The sequence below is a fragment of the Leuciscus leuciscus genome (genome assembly GCF_965113295.1).
Source record: "Leuciscus leuciscus genome assembly, chromosome: 9".
NCBI classification, from domain to species: Eukaryota; Metazoa; Chordata; class Actinopteri; order Cypriniformes; family Leuciscidae; genus Leuciscus; species Leuciscus leuciscus.
This window is the reverse complement of record NC_138733.1, coordinates 28,107,856-28,122,407: the sequence shown is the minus strand read 5'-3', so window position 1 is coordinate 28,122,407 and position 14,552 is coordinate 28,107,856. Positions and strand designations below refer to the sequence as shown.

Genomic DNA, 14,552 nt, shown 5'->3' with positions numbered 1-14,552 from the left:
TCTGTAAATGTTAGCAAAGCAGCAATGATGGTGTCATAAAGTGACTTTTACGACATAAGTAGCATCTGGTTTCCTCTTTTAAGCATTTTGGCCAGAAATGTACACTCTAATGCAAGTTATTAAGCAATTAGCTCTCAAAACTATTCCCAAAACTTACCGGTAGTCCCGGTGGGCCAAAGAATCCTGGCATCCCTGAAGTTCCCTTATTGAGAGAATGAGAACGAGAGAGATTGGCTAGTGTTCAATTATTCTGCAAGTGTCATCGGAAATATATTAACACACTCACACACTCCGTACCCTAGAACCTTTATGTCCGCGCATGCCTGTACTTCCCATGTTTCCCTGTGTGATAAAAAAAAAAAGTATACATTTTATCAACATTAATCAGTGCTCTAATACAGAATCTATACAACAATCAATTTGTTTATGTTGTTGAATGTCGAAAAGATACTCTCAATCTCAGTATAAGAATATGGCAACATGTTATAATGAAAAGTAAAGCATATTTAAGTTATATAGCAAATTTCACAATAGACTTACACAAAAATATTGCAGTAATAATGTCTCAAATTCTATAAGTTCATCATTTAACTGTTATGCCTTAATATATTTGTCTGTAGGTGAATGGCAAAGAACGAAAAACTCTATAAGCAGCGGAGAGGAAATAGAGGGGAAATTCTATATTGTTCCTCTAAAAGCTTGTGTAAGATTTAGAACATTATATTTTATACATTTGATATATTTTGAAACTGTGTGCTTGTAATGCAGCCATATGTTACATACAATTGGACCAGGACGTCCAGGAGGGCCTTCCTTTCCTGGATACCCCTGAACTCCCATTACACCATCCATACCAGGATACCCCATCTGACCCTGAGAGGAAGACAGAAAAAGCAGCGGTAGCTTTAAACGCAAATCATTGAGAGATTGAGATTTTGACAAATTATTTTATTTGTATAAAAACATGTAAAAAAAAATAAAAAAATAAAAAAATAACTGTCAGTGAGGGGTAAGCAGGTCATACAAAAATGTACAAATGAGATCATATCATACAATTTAATTCATAAGAATTAGCCGAATTCATAACTAATTCTGCAAAAATATTTGTAACTTTGATGATTGTGTTGCATGATTGAGTAACATGTTTGTTTAAAACACAGTAAAGACTGGAATACACTACACATTGTTTGCTGAGATTTTTGCTCCGTTTCGGTCAAGAGTCGACAACACTATAGCTTGCCAAAAGTCAAAGCCGCTCTGCAGATTCTGGGCAGTCGGAGTTGACAGAAATGTGATGTGCAGGGACTTTATTTTTTAAATGTGATAGCTTCAGCCTATGATTCTATCAAGTCTGAGGATATCAAGCATGCTTGATACTTTTATCGGATTTTCAGAACACATATTGTTTTGAGGCTTCCAGTTTAAACAGCTCATTTGCGTCTCTGTATAGACTTCAGAAGGATCCCAGCATCAGGAACAAGTGGATGGTTTATTGTAATGGTGTCCTGCATCGCATCGGAAGATTATATGTTTGTTCGGAGCATTTTGTTTTGTAAACATGGCAAAGTGTAATGGAGAGTTTGCATAACTTTTGTTGAAGGATAAAGCAGTCAGCTGTATTGGATCTTACAGCAGCTGCATCATAACCCGCAACTAAATGTGTCATATAAATCCGTCATTTACAGACAAAGCATTGTGAAATCACAATGCTTTGTCTGTAAATGACGGATTTATATGACAAATGCTTTCAAAACATTTACTCATATGCAATAGCTAATGGGCGTTGATACTGTTTCCTATGCAGTGACATTAGTCATAACAGTGGCCGTTTACTGACAGGCCTTAAAGGAGCCGCCCCTTAAAAACGTATCATTTCAGACAGATGGTCAGAATGAAAGTCGAAAATAATAGTTTTTTTCGCATATATATTTGTTTGTTTTTTGTGGAAAAAAAACGTAATCCCTGTCATGACCCCTTTCAAATCTGTTTCACTCCAGTGTTGAATTTTCTGTGGAAGACACAAGGGTTTATTATCAAATTGTCAAAGATGCCAGTAAACACGTCATCAGAGAAGAGATATCGAGGGGAGGGGAAATTAATTAGATAAAACTTTACTAGGGCATGTGATTAAAAAAAAAAAAAAAAATTTATGATGTCATGTGCACAGATAAATGTGCCGCCGGCACGAGCAAAAAAAATAAAAAATAAAAAAAAAATTCTGCGTCGCGAAGCGATTTTCTATTATCTGTGGGGAATTGGCAAATTTGCGCCCCCTGCTTGCTGAGAAGATGCCGTGCACAGAAGCTGTTGTTTGTTTGAGAAGGGGAAAGGGGAGGGGGCGCTGAGGCGCGGATGACAGTTCACCTCTGGGTCTCTCCCAAATGGAATGGACAGGGGCGGGCGGGTTACGGGGGAACCATATAGTTATCTAAGTCAGTCACACCTCGACTTTCTTCCAAATAACGCACATTTCATTCATAATATTATAAATACAGGCCTCTATATTTCCTGCACATTTTTGTTTTTCTGAATTGTCTGAATGGCTAATAAAAATAGGTAATACAAAACGATTACTTGGTCACCACCACCAAGGTGAATTGGTTTAGTCTTGACTTCTGGTCGTGACTCGTCGCGAGTGACAGTTGGTATGGGGGGGATCAGGGGAAATCTGTTGATTGTCGATGTCGAGTGCCAAATAAGAGATGGACAAGAAAGGTCAAAGCCATCAGGTGCCCAATTTAGAAACGAGCTTAAGATAAAGGTATGCAACTATGTTTTCTCTGTATGATTACAGTATCCATGTCATGAATGAAGGGGCAATATTAATTGGTGGGTATAACTCTTATTTGTTAGCCTTTTTGCTATGATTCTTGCTATGCTTAACAATAATTCGGTTTTAACTCAAACACGAGATCTAATTTCACCATAATATTGTGCTTTGCAACAAAACTGTTACAAGTTCAGTTATTACACTGCAAAAAATGCTTTTCTTACTTAGTTGGAAACTTGTCTTGTTTCCAGTCCAAATATCAAACATTTCTTAAATAAAGATGCATAACGTTATTTTACTAAAGTAGTAAAATGACATAAGATATTAAGTCTTGTTTTCTGGGGAAATAAATAAAAATTGAGTTTTTGCTTAAAACAAGCAAAACATGATCTGCCAATGGGGTAAGAAAAATTATGTTCGAACACTATGTCTCGCCCAGGGTGTAATTCAATGTAGAACCGCCACTGCTTCCGACCGTGCTTTCTTCGTTTTCTTCGTCGACTCTGCCATGATTCACATCTGAAATGCGTTCTAGTGTCTTCCATAGAGGCTGCTTCATATGTTGTTGATGTATGTGACGTTGTGCCGTAAAGCAAGTTGTGATTCTCGTGAGATTTGGCGGGGCGCCACCTCTCAAACTTGCATTGCTGGTTTTGCCAGCGGCGTCCGTTCAAAAGTAACTGAATGCCCTGCTACATATATTAGCCTACTACAGTAATCATAATTGTAAACATATAAATGTACATGTATATGTATAATTGTCATTATAAAATATATGTTTGTTTATTTACACACTATAAATGCATATATTTGAAAAGAAAAAAAATTCCGCATAAAAAAAAACAACGTTCCGTACATAGCCTAGACTACGCGCCCCCTAAACCCACATAATAAAGATGGACAGTGACATAGAAATTTGCACAAATTAAGCATACGTTCCATACGATTGAGGTATTATTGAAATATCTCAATTTTAATAACGAGTGATTATTTAACAAAAGGCAAGTAAAACGGTCAGGGTTGCATTTTACACATACACACACACACACACACCTAGGGTGCTTTCACACCTGCCTCGTTTAGTTCGGTTGAATTGCACTAGAGTTCATTTTCCCCATTGGTGCGGTTCATTTGGGCAGGTGTGAATGCGGCAATCGCACTCGGTGCGCACCAAAAGCGGACCAAACAAGCGTACCGAGACCTCCTGGAAGAGGTGGTCTCGGTACGCTTTCAAACGAACTCTGGAGCGGTTCGTTTGTGATGAGAACCATAGACAGTATATAAACTGGACACAGCGACCCCATTGATTTCAACGGAGACAAGTGAAGTCAATTAGAAGCTCTCACTTCCTGATGGCTGAGCGTACTGCGCAGACTCAAACTGAGCTTGATGACGTAGATGTGACGTGTGCAACCCGTCTGTCTTCTAGTAGCTGTGCCAAGAGAAATCTGAATCATTCCCTTCCGAAACTTGCAGAGACAGAGAGCGTGAGTAGGAGGTGTCCATGAGCTAGGAGCAGGAGAAACTTTTGCTAAGTATTCTGATTAGCCTAATTACTTTGTCATTTTGCCTCCACGTCCCCCCGATTGCACGCGAGCTTCTCCTCCTGTCCATACGGTAATCTCTCTACTGTGCGACAGAGAGTCGCGTGGTTATGACGCAATCGTTAGCCTATTTTTACAAAAATTGCTTCTACGGGGCCATAACGTAAGATACAAGGTAATGGAGCCTTTTATACATTTTCGTGTTTCTTTAGAAATAAATAATGGACAAATGGAGTCTTTAAACGCCTCAGATGTAAAGTTATTCGCTGTCAAAGTGACGCCAAAATGAATGGGAGTCAATGGAATGCTAACAGAAGGTGATGGTCTGCTAATCAATGGCGGCGCCCGGGGAAGCTTCAATATTTTATGAAACCCTGCCCCCCTGGTGAGAACGTGATCCGACCTCGAACAGAACCAACTGCCAAAGAACTGCGCATTTTTGGACTAAACCAGTTGCCGTAGTCAGCTGCGCTGTGATTATGGGATGAGGAGAAATGTTTGTTGACAGTTTGCACTTTAAGCATGACAGCTCGCGGACAAACTTGGAGTTGTGAGGAGCCTGATAGAAATTTGGTCTGATGACCATTATGTCTCAACTCTCAAAAACAATTTTAAAGAGAGAAAGGGCACAACATTACCTGATGGATCGTTGGATTTTTTTTGGGATGATGAGCATGTCACTGTTTTGTCATAATCCGGGTTCCTCCCTTCTCTGTCTCCCTCTTGTGGCCACGCTACACACTCATTCGCTACACCATCACTTTAGCCTCATCAGTTTCAGCTGTTCCCATTTACCTTAATCTGCGCTCTATCCTCTCACCTGTTCCTCCTTTTCCCCTGATGCTTCCTACTATTTCTAACCCTCTCTTTCTCTGTCTCTTTGTCAGTTTATTCCAAGCTTTCAATGACGATGACGCTTCCCTTCCCTTTCTTGTCGAGTCGAGTCGAGTCCTGTCCTGTCTGATTCGTGTGGAAGCCTCTCCTCGAGCCGGTATATTTATCCATTCTCTTACACGCTCACTGAACTCTGCCCTGCCAATTCAGACGCTGAGTTCCTGACCAGACGCGGTATCCAGTCTACGGTACCCTCTCTCTCTCAGCGGGCTTCGCGTCTCTCTGCAGTCTCCACTGGAACCTCAACTTCGCCTAACGCGTTGCTGCGCATCAAGAGTTCCAGTAAAAAGTTATTTGCTACCTGCAGTTTATGTCCTATTTTCTACGAGCGAAATTTTCTGTTTGACTGTTACCTGAGAATCCTGAGAAGATTTATGTTCCTTATTGATTCAGTTATTCGCTTCTCATTTCCATTAAAGACTGAATTATTGTGAATCTCGCTTTTTGGTCCTCTATCTCTCACTCCATAACATGTTTAGCAACATTAATGCACGCCTCCTCCTGAAGTGACTTGTGATGCGCCTTCGCTGCGTGCAGTGCATTAACACATTATTTTCGAGCCGCATATCGCTTCATTCTCAAATATTATTGTTTGTCTAAAGTGGTGTAGACAAATTCTATAATAAAATATGACCAAGGATACAATCAGCTCACGCAGTCGTCTCTCCGTAAACAGCGGCGTGTTGTCTCTGTCTGCCGGATTACTTCTGGGAGTTCTGTTGGAATTTTCCCGCACGTTAATTCTGACCAATTGAAGTACAGTTATGGGAATGCGTTCAAGACACATCTGGCCAACGAGTGATGTGGATGTTGTCACGTGACTGCATTTTGGTTCGTTTATCAACTCATAAACTGATTCGGACCAGAGCAATCAGTGTGGTGTGAAAAGGAACCAAAACGCCTGAAAAATGCTACAATGTATCATTTTTCGCCCTTGGTCCGGACCAAATGAACCGAACTACAGATGTGAAAGCACCCTAAAGCGATAGAAAAGTCCTCGGGACCGCATCACTCGCAAGACTGCATTGGTGTAACGTACAAGGCCGAAGTCCACCATTCTCCAGTTGAATTGTTGCTACACACAAATAGTTTAGATGTGTCCGTTGTTGATGGCCAACCAACCAAGTCTAGCCCTGGCAGCATCGCGGGGAAAGATGCACTAGAACTTTTGCACCACAAAAACAAACGCGCGTCCCATCATTGCCTCTCTCATCTACTACGCGATATCACAGTTTGACATGTCTGTCATTTGAAAGTTCCACGTGGTGTCATGAATAATTAAGAGCAAGTGTCTTCTCATTGGATAAGAAAACTCAGTCATGAATAATAATGAGACACCGATGAGCCTGTGACGTGGACACGATGAAGATTTTAAACCCGGAAGATGAAAATAGTGGAAAAAAACTAAAATTTAACCATTTCCCCCCTATTATTAAATCTAACAGATGCTAATATTGTCTTCAATGGTGTTCAACACACATACCTCTGTTAAAATCTCAGAAAATTTGGTTTAGGGTTTCATGACCCTTTAACCCTCTGGGGTCGGCAAAAGCGCCCCAGCATTTTGCTGGATTTTCTTCACATTGTAGCACAATAAACTTAAATTACTCCATCATTTATGGTCATACAGAAAAAAGAAATATAAAAAAAGAATCTGTGATATTTCTACTTTTGTATGTGTCCACTTACAATCAAATCAAAACATTGTGCTTTTGTAAAATAAATAAAATAAACAAGGTGTGCATTCTGCCTCCCCGTCGCAGTGAACTTTTTTTTCTTGAGCACGTCTATAAACTGAAACAAAGCTCAGCGAATACTATTCACACATTTATGAGCCATATACCTTTATAAACATTTAAGTGTGTACTTTTAAATGATCGGATTCAAACTGAAAACAAATATTCTCTGTTTAAGTAATTTGTATAAAACCAACAGGATGTCCAGTATCTCAAACCCTTGCTCATTATTTTTAATTTGACCACGCCCACGCGCGCAAAAGAGATTCACATGCAAATCTCCACATGGAACGCGAACGCGCTCGTTACCTCAAAAACAAAACACCAAAACACTTCACAAGTCTCTGCTTTTCGTCGAGTTTGAAAGACGCTCCGTGAGCTTACAATGGATTTACCTCAGAAGAAGAAGAACGCGATTTGAAGACAAGAAAGATGTAAGGTAAGAAATTCTTAATTATTAGTTTATGTTATTGTTGCATAAACTTCACATTGCAGTTGAACTGTTGCTAGATATAAGGTGCATATTATAATATTTAGACCCGTGTTTACTGTTACTGTGTTTGTGGATATCTGCTCAAACGTAGATATGTATAATATGGTAACCATAATGTTTCATATTTCAAATCTTGCATAGTGTGCCTTTAATTCCCTCATCATATACTCACCCTCATGTTGTTTCAATCCTTTATGAATTTCTTTCTTCTGCTGAACAGAAAGGAAGATATTAAGAAGAATGTCAGTAACCAGACAGTTCCCTTTCAAGGGAACTCCCGTTGCGTCGAAAACTGACGCTATGGGAACGCTTTGCGTGATGACGTCTTGAAGCACATGTAAAATCAGTCCAATGGTGTGGCGGAACGTCAGAGGCGGGTGACGTCACGTACCAGGAAGCTATAAAAGCCGGCCCGAAACAGAAAACGAAAGCTTTCTGAGTCTTCAGTTGCGCTCTGTGTGAAATCTGTCTGTATATTTGGTGTTGTCTGTCTATATCACATATATATATATATTCAGTATGGCGAGCAAGCAGCAGTTTAGAGTGTGTGTCCATCCCTGCCCGCGTTATTTAACGGGAGGTGATACTCACACTCTTTGTGTTGTTTGTTTGGGTGAGGAGCATGCCCAGTCAGCACTCGAGGGTGGTGACTGTGTGCATTGCGACGCGCTTCCATTGCGTTCGCTCCGATCCCGCTTGGCTCGGTTCACGATCGCGATCCCGCGATCGTGATCCGATCCCGATCGCGTTCCCCAGGGCTCTGGTCCCGCCGCTGCCGAGGCACGGCGGCAATCACAGACCTGGGGTTCGCAAATGGATCTATCAGTGGATGTTGAGACGGGCTCTGCCTTATCTCAGCCTCCTTCTGATAGATCCAGTGCCTCTCATCAGGGTGTGGAAGCACGCGTTGCGGTTTCTTCCCCCCCGATGGAGGCACCAATACTGCAATTGTCCAGCTCTGAGGAGTTGGACGTTGTTAGTATTGACGCTGAGTCTGAGGATTCGCCACCTCAGTATCATGCGTTTGAAAAATTGCTTGATGTTATCACTAGAGCTGTTGAGCGATTATCTATTGAGTGGCCAGAAGATAGGCAGGGCGCTCGTTCGAAAAGCAAGCTCGACGAACGTTTCCTGCCATCTCGTGCACAGCCTCAGTGCAGAAGCCTTCCGTTTTTCCCCGATCTCCACACTGAGGTGTCGAGATCGTGGGGGGAAACCAGTGTCATATCGAGTGTATACTGCACAAACATCACACTATTCATCCATTCACAATTATAAAGAGCATGGTTATGGGGAGATGCCGAGGGTGGAAGAGACGCTCGCGAGCTATCTCTCTCCAGCAACGGCATCTTCTCTGAAGGCTCCTGCACTTCCATCCAAGCCAGTAAAAGTTACATCTTCCCTGGTTCATAAAGCTTATGCCGCCGCCGGTCAAGCTGCAGCGTGTTTACATACAATGTCCATAATGCAGGCTTACCAGGCTGAGTTATTGGGTGATTCTGAGGATGGCGGGGGTATTAGTGCTGATACGGTGTCTGAACTGCGTAGAGCCACAGATTTGTCTCTCAGGGCCACCAAGGAGACGGCTAAATCCATCGGCCGCTCTATGGCAGCCCTGGTGGCCACTGAGAGGCATCTGTGGCTCAACTTAAGTGACATAAAGGACAAAGAAAAACATGTTCTTTTAGATGCACCAGTATCCACGCAAGGGTTATTTGGAGACGCAGTTAATAGTGCTGTAGCGAAGTCACAAGAAGCTTCAAAACAGGCAGCTGCACTTCAGAATCTTCTCCCCCGCCGTTCTTTCTATGAGGCTGCTGAGCGGGAGCAGTCTAAAAAGAGCGCTGAGCACCGCGCCACTCAGAAACAGAGCGTTTCCTCCCGTGCTCCCCCACAAAAATCTCGGGGACACGGAGGGCGCTCTCAAACCCAGCAGTCTTCGAGGGGTAAAACGGATCTGCGGACCGTTATTACCGCCAAGAAGGCTGCTGGGGAAAAGTCCTGATGTCTGAGGGCTCAGGACAAATGAGGGTAGTCCCCCCGAAGCAGAGCGGTTAACACCTCTTTTCACGGTGCCCGTCTCTCTTCGGTGCCCTCAGGGGACCGTTCTGCCAACCCTGCCACCTCTGGTGTTACAGGGCGCAGCGGTCTCCGGCGAGCACATATCTCAAGGTCCACCCGGAAACGTAGTGGCCTCGGGATGCCCGCCCCCTCTGAGGAGGGTGCTAGAGCAATCTGTTTGGTCGTTCCCTGCCGGTGTGCCGTTACAGGGCGACGAACCGACTACTCAACAGCAGGAGAAAAATACGGTGCCGTCTCTCTTCGGTGCCCTCAGGGGACCGTTCTGCCAACCCTGCCGCCTCCGGTGTTACAGGGCGCAGCGGTCTCCGGCGAGCACATATCTCAAGGTCCACCCGGAAACGTAGTGGCCTCGGGATGCCCGCCCCCTCTGAGGAGGGTGCTGGAGCAGTCTGTTTGGTCGTTCCCTGCCGGTGCGCCGTTACAGGGCGACGAACCGACTACTCAACAGCAACAAAATCCAGAAACCAGTCTCGAGAGACTGGTACCTCTAGTAGAATATTTGACAGCGTGGAAGCTACTGTCAAATGTTTCTCGTTGGGTCCTGCAGACCGTGGAAAAAGGGTATTAGATACAATTCTATTAACGCCCACCGCGGTTTATGGGGGTCCTGCCCACAGTGGTGGGCCCCGAGAAGGTTCTGGTTGTGGAACATGAAGTAAACACTCTGTTAGAGAAAGGGGCCATAGAATATGTACCCCCCTCCAACAGGGAAACTGGGTTTTACAGCCGGTACTTCATAGTTCCAAAAAAGGACGGGGGATTGCGTCCCATTTTAGATCTTCGAGTTCTGTACGAGTCAGCCATGCAGCTCAAGTTCAAAATGTTAACCTTGAGACAAATCGTGCCACAGATCAGGTCCGAGGACTGGTTTGTCACGATAGACCTCAAGGACGCATATTCCATCCGTCCGTGTCATTGGAAGTTCCTGAGGTTTGCTTTCGGGGGCAAAGCATACCAATATCGAGTTCTTCCATTCGGCCTGGCTTTATCACCCCGCACTTTCACCAAATGCGTGGATGCAGCTCTGGCGCCTCTGCGCCTCCGGGGTATTCGCATCACGAACTACATCGACGATTGGTTGATTTTAGCTCAGTCGCATTAGATGGCGGTTCAACATCGAGATGTTGTTCTCGCCCATATGAAAGAGTTGGGGTTACGGCTGAACGCCAAGAAGAGTGTGCTTTCTCCATTTTAGAGGACCACTTTTTTAGGCGTGGTTTGGGATTCAGTGTCGATGCAGGCGCGCCTGTCATCGCCACGCTTCGATTCCATCCTGGCAGCTGTGAGAAGTGTAAAGCTAGGCCAGCTACTCACTGTCAAACAGTTCCAGAGACTGTTGGGTTTCATGGCAGCAGCTTCCAACGGGATACCTTTTGGACTGCTGCACATGAGGCCCCTGCAGTGGTGGCTCAGGACCAGAGGGTTTTCCCCGAGGGGCAACCCATTTCGCACAATCAAGGTCACGCGGTGATGCCTACGTGCCTTGGTTATGTGGAAGAAACCTTGGTTCCTGTCCCAGGGCCCAGTGCTGGGAGCTCCTTGTCGTCGCAAACTGCTAACGACGGATGCTTCCCTCACGGGTTGGGGAGCGATCCTGAGGGTCGCTCATCTCAAGGTCTGTGGGAAGACCATCATCGTTCCTGGCATTCTATAGCCTAGAGATGTTAGCTGTCTTCCGGGCTCTGAGGAGCTTTATCACAGGTCTCAGGGGACACCATGTGTAGTACATACGGACAACACGTCGGTAGTCGCCTATATCAAGGGGGTTTGCGCTGGCATGCCATATCCTCTTGTGGTCCCAGGGGAAGTTGCTGTCACTCAAGGCAGCCTACATCCCCGGGGTCCAGAATATAGGAGCAGACACTCTGTCGAGACAGGGGCCGAGGCCCGGGGAATGGTGGCTCCACCCCCGAGGTGGTGGAGCTGATATGGAAATTATAAGTGGATCTGTTTGCGTCTCGAGAGACGTCTCACTGTCCACTTTGGTTCTCCTTCACGCATCCAGCTCCTCTGGGACTGGATGCTATGGTACAGACGTGGCCGAGGCTACGTCTGTACGCCTTTCCCCCAGTTGCTCTGCTCCCGGGAGTTCTGGAAAGAGTTCGCAGGGACCGGGTTTGCCTGCTTTTTATAGCCCCGCGCTGGCCAGGCAGAGTATGGTTTCCCGATCTTGTGTCCCTCCTCGACGGGCATCCTCTGGAGCTACCCGTCAGGAGGGACCTTCTGTCCCAAGCAGGGGGCTCAATATTTCACCCCCGCCCAGAACTGTGGAACCTGTGGGCTTGGCCTCTGAGGGGGCCCAGCTCATAGAGTCAGGTCTCTCAACTGAGGTTGTTGAGACCATTCTACAGTCCAAGCTCCCTCCACGAGGAAACTTTATGCCCTGAACTGAAGAGTATTCACCTCTTTGTGTAGTGACCGTCGGTTGGATCCAGTCAACTGCCCAATTGGTACAGTTCTGGAGTTCCTGCAGGACCGGTTCACTGCAGGTCTGACCCCGTCCACTTTAAAGGTTTATGTGGCGGCCGTAGGTGCTTACCACAGTCCTTTGGGTGGAATGTCTGTGGGGAAAGACCCTTTGGTATCTCGTTTCCCTCGTGGCACTTGGAGGTCCTCCTCCCTTTCGAAATCGGACCAGGAGGCGAATAATTTGCTTTGCCCTGTTCGGGCGTTAGACGCGTATGTCCACAGAGCTGCCCTGTGGCGTAAAAGTGACTTTTGCTCCCCTAACAAGGGAGGTCCAGTGTCTAAGCAAAGGATGAGCAAGTGGGTGGTTGAGACTATCTCACTGGCTTATGAGGCGGCTGGACAGCCTTCTCCTTTGGCTGTCCGGTCGCTCTCTACTAGGAGTATGGTACAGGACGTCTGTGATGCGGCAGGCTGGTCCTCACCGCACACCTTCGTCAGGTTCTACTCTCTGGATTTAGACTCTACTCCAGGGTCTCATGTTTTGTCTTCTTAGTGCTGCTCACATGATTACACACAGGACAGACATTTGTAGCTATGGAGGCGTTGGTATAGACGTTCCCATAGCGTCAGTTTTCGACGCAACGGGAGTTCCCTTGAAAGGGAACGCCTCGGTTACGACTGTAACCTCGGTTCCCTGAAGAGGGAACGAGCGTTGCGTCGCCTTGCCATATCTCCTTCATGCCTGTCAGCGCGACTTCAGACTTTACGAAGCTTTCGTTTTCTGTTTCGGGCCGGCTTTTATAGCTTCCTGGTACGTGACGTCACCCGCCTCTGACGTTCCGCCACACCATTGGACTGATTTTACATGTGCTTCAAGACGTCATCACGCAAAGCGTTCCCATAGCGTCAGTTTTCGACGCAACGCTCGTTCCCTCTTCAGGGAACCGAGGTTACAGTCGTAACCGAGGCGTTTCTGGTCTCAGTAGCCGCGTTTCCACTGTCGGGCCAGGGCCGGGCCAGGGCTTTAAACTGGCCGTGCCGGGCTAATAGCCTCGGGCTAATAGCACCGGGCCTGCGTTTCCACTGCCGGGCCAGAAGCTCCACAGCGCTTCACTAAAACACGCCCGTAACACGCCTCTCTGGAACAACGTCACACTAACCCATTCACCAACAAATGGAAGTTTTATCAGAAAACTAATCAGAAATCACTGGAAACAGCGTTGAAACAGCGTTGAAAACAAACATGATAAAAGCGGCCGTTTGCTGGCATTTTTGTTGTTTACTTGAATATTTAAAACCCAAGCATCGATGTTTTATCACAGGTTTACAATAAAAAGTGATACATTGATCATAATGAATTAATTTATGTCAAAATTGCACATTAGTGTCACGGTTTTGGTCTGGTTTTGTTCTTGTCTTGTTTCCATGTCTGTCATGTGATTCCCTGTTTGTCATGTGATCCTGCCATGTCTTGTCATTGGTTTATTGTCTGATCATTGTGCACAGGTGTCCCTTGTTTTGTCATTAGTCTGTGTATTTAAGCCCTCATGTTTGCCATGTGTCTTTGTCAAGTATTGTTTCCTGTAGTCTGCTGTTATGTAAGTTTATGCTCATGATTTGGTTTTTGTTTTCATGCCACGCCATGTTTTTGTTTCATGTTTTGTTTTAGTTAATAAACTGCACTTGGGTTCTCATCTATCACTTGCTTCCAGTGGATCCTTATTACAGAATACTTGACCGTTTACCATGAACCCAGCAGTTGTTGCCCTCCTTTCTCTTCGCCAAGACAACCTCACCATTGAGGATTATGTTGCCGAGTTTTGTGAACTCTCTCACCTGGTGGACTTTAATGATGTGGCTCTCAAAGACATTTTTAGGGTAGGTTTGAATGAGCCTGTTTGCTCCCAGCTACCTGGGGGAAAAATTCATTGGTCTCTGGCACAATACATGGACTATGCCCTATTATTGAGCGGTTCCTCATTTACTGTGGGTTTTGAGGAGAAGCCCCACAAACCCACAGTATCTGCCAAGCCTGAGCCACTTCACGTCATGCCTGCCAAGCCTGAGCCACTTCACGTCATGCCTGCCAAGCCTGAGCCACTTCACGTCATGCCTGCCAAGCCTGAGCCACTTCACGTCATGCCTGCCAAGCCTGAGCCACTTCACGTCTTGCCTGCCAAGCCTGAGCCACTTCACGTCATGCCTGCCAAGCCTGAATCTCTTCACGTCATGTCTGCCAAGCCTGAATCTCTTCACGTCATGTCTGTCATGTCTGGGTCTCTTCACGTCACGCCTGCCAAGTCCGAGTCTGTTCACGCCACGTCGGCCGCCGAGCCGGTGTCTCCTGACAAGATGGCCGCCGCCGAGCCGGTGTCTCCTGACAAGATGGCCGCCGCCGAGCCTGTGTCTCCTGACAAGATGGCCGCCGCCGAGCCTGTGTCTCCTGAAAAGATGGCCGCCACCGAGCCTGTGTCTCCTGACAAGATGGCCGCCGCCACACCTGAACCTGAGCCCTCAGTTATGGCTACACTAACAATTATGGCCACAGCCATATAGTGTGTGTGGTCTGTGCACACATTTGAAGTTCACGTCACGTCTGCCGAGCCTGAGCTTCACGTCACGTC

General features: G+C 45.7%; 1 protein-coding gene across 2 annotated transcripts in view; it reads right to left on the bottom strand.

Moving 5' to 3' along the window:
* col4a3 (collagen, type IV, alpha 3) overlaps window positions 1-14,552 on the bottom strand; it is a 47,421-nt gene that overhangs the window by 20,698 nt on the left and 12,171 nt on the right. Inside the window, exons 3-5 of one of the 2 annotated variants that reach the window (XM_082179081.1) lie at window positions 784-873; window positions 298-342; window positions 158-202 (exon numbers count right to left, since the gene is read on the bottom strand). In XM_082179081.1, the coding sequence (XP_082035207.1) occupies window positions 158-202; window positions 298-342; window positions 784-873 (180 nt within the window). Of the gene's footprint in view, window positions 1-157; window positions 203-286; window positions 343-783; window positions 874-14,552 lie in introns of those variants that run through there. The other variant, XM_082179082.1, reaches the window with a different exon arrangement.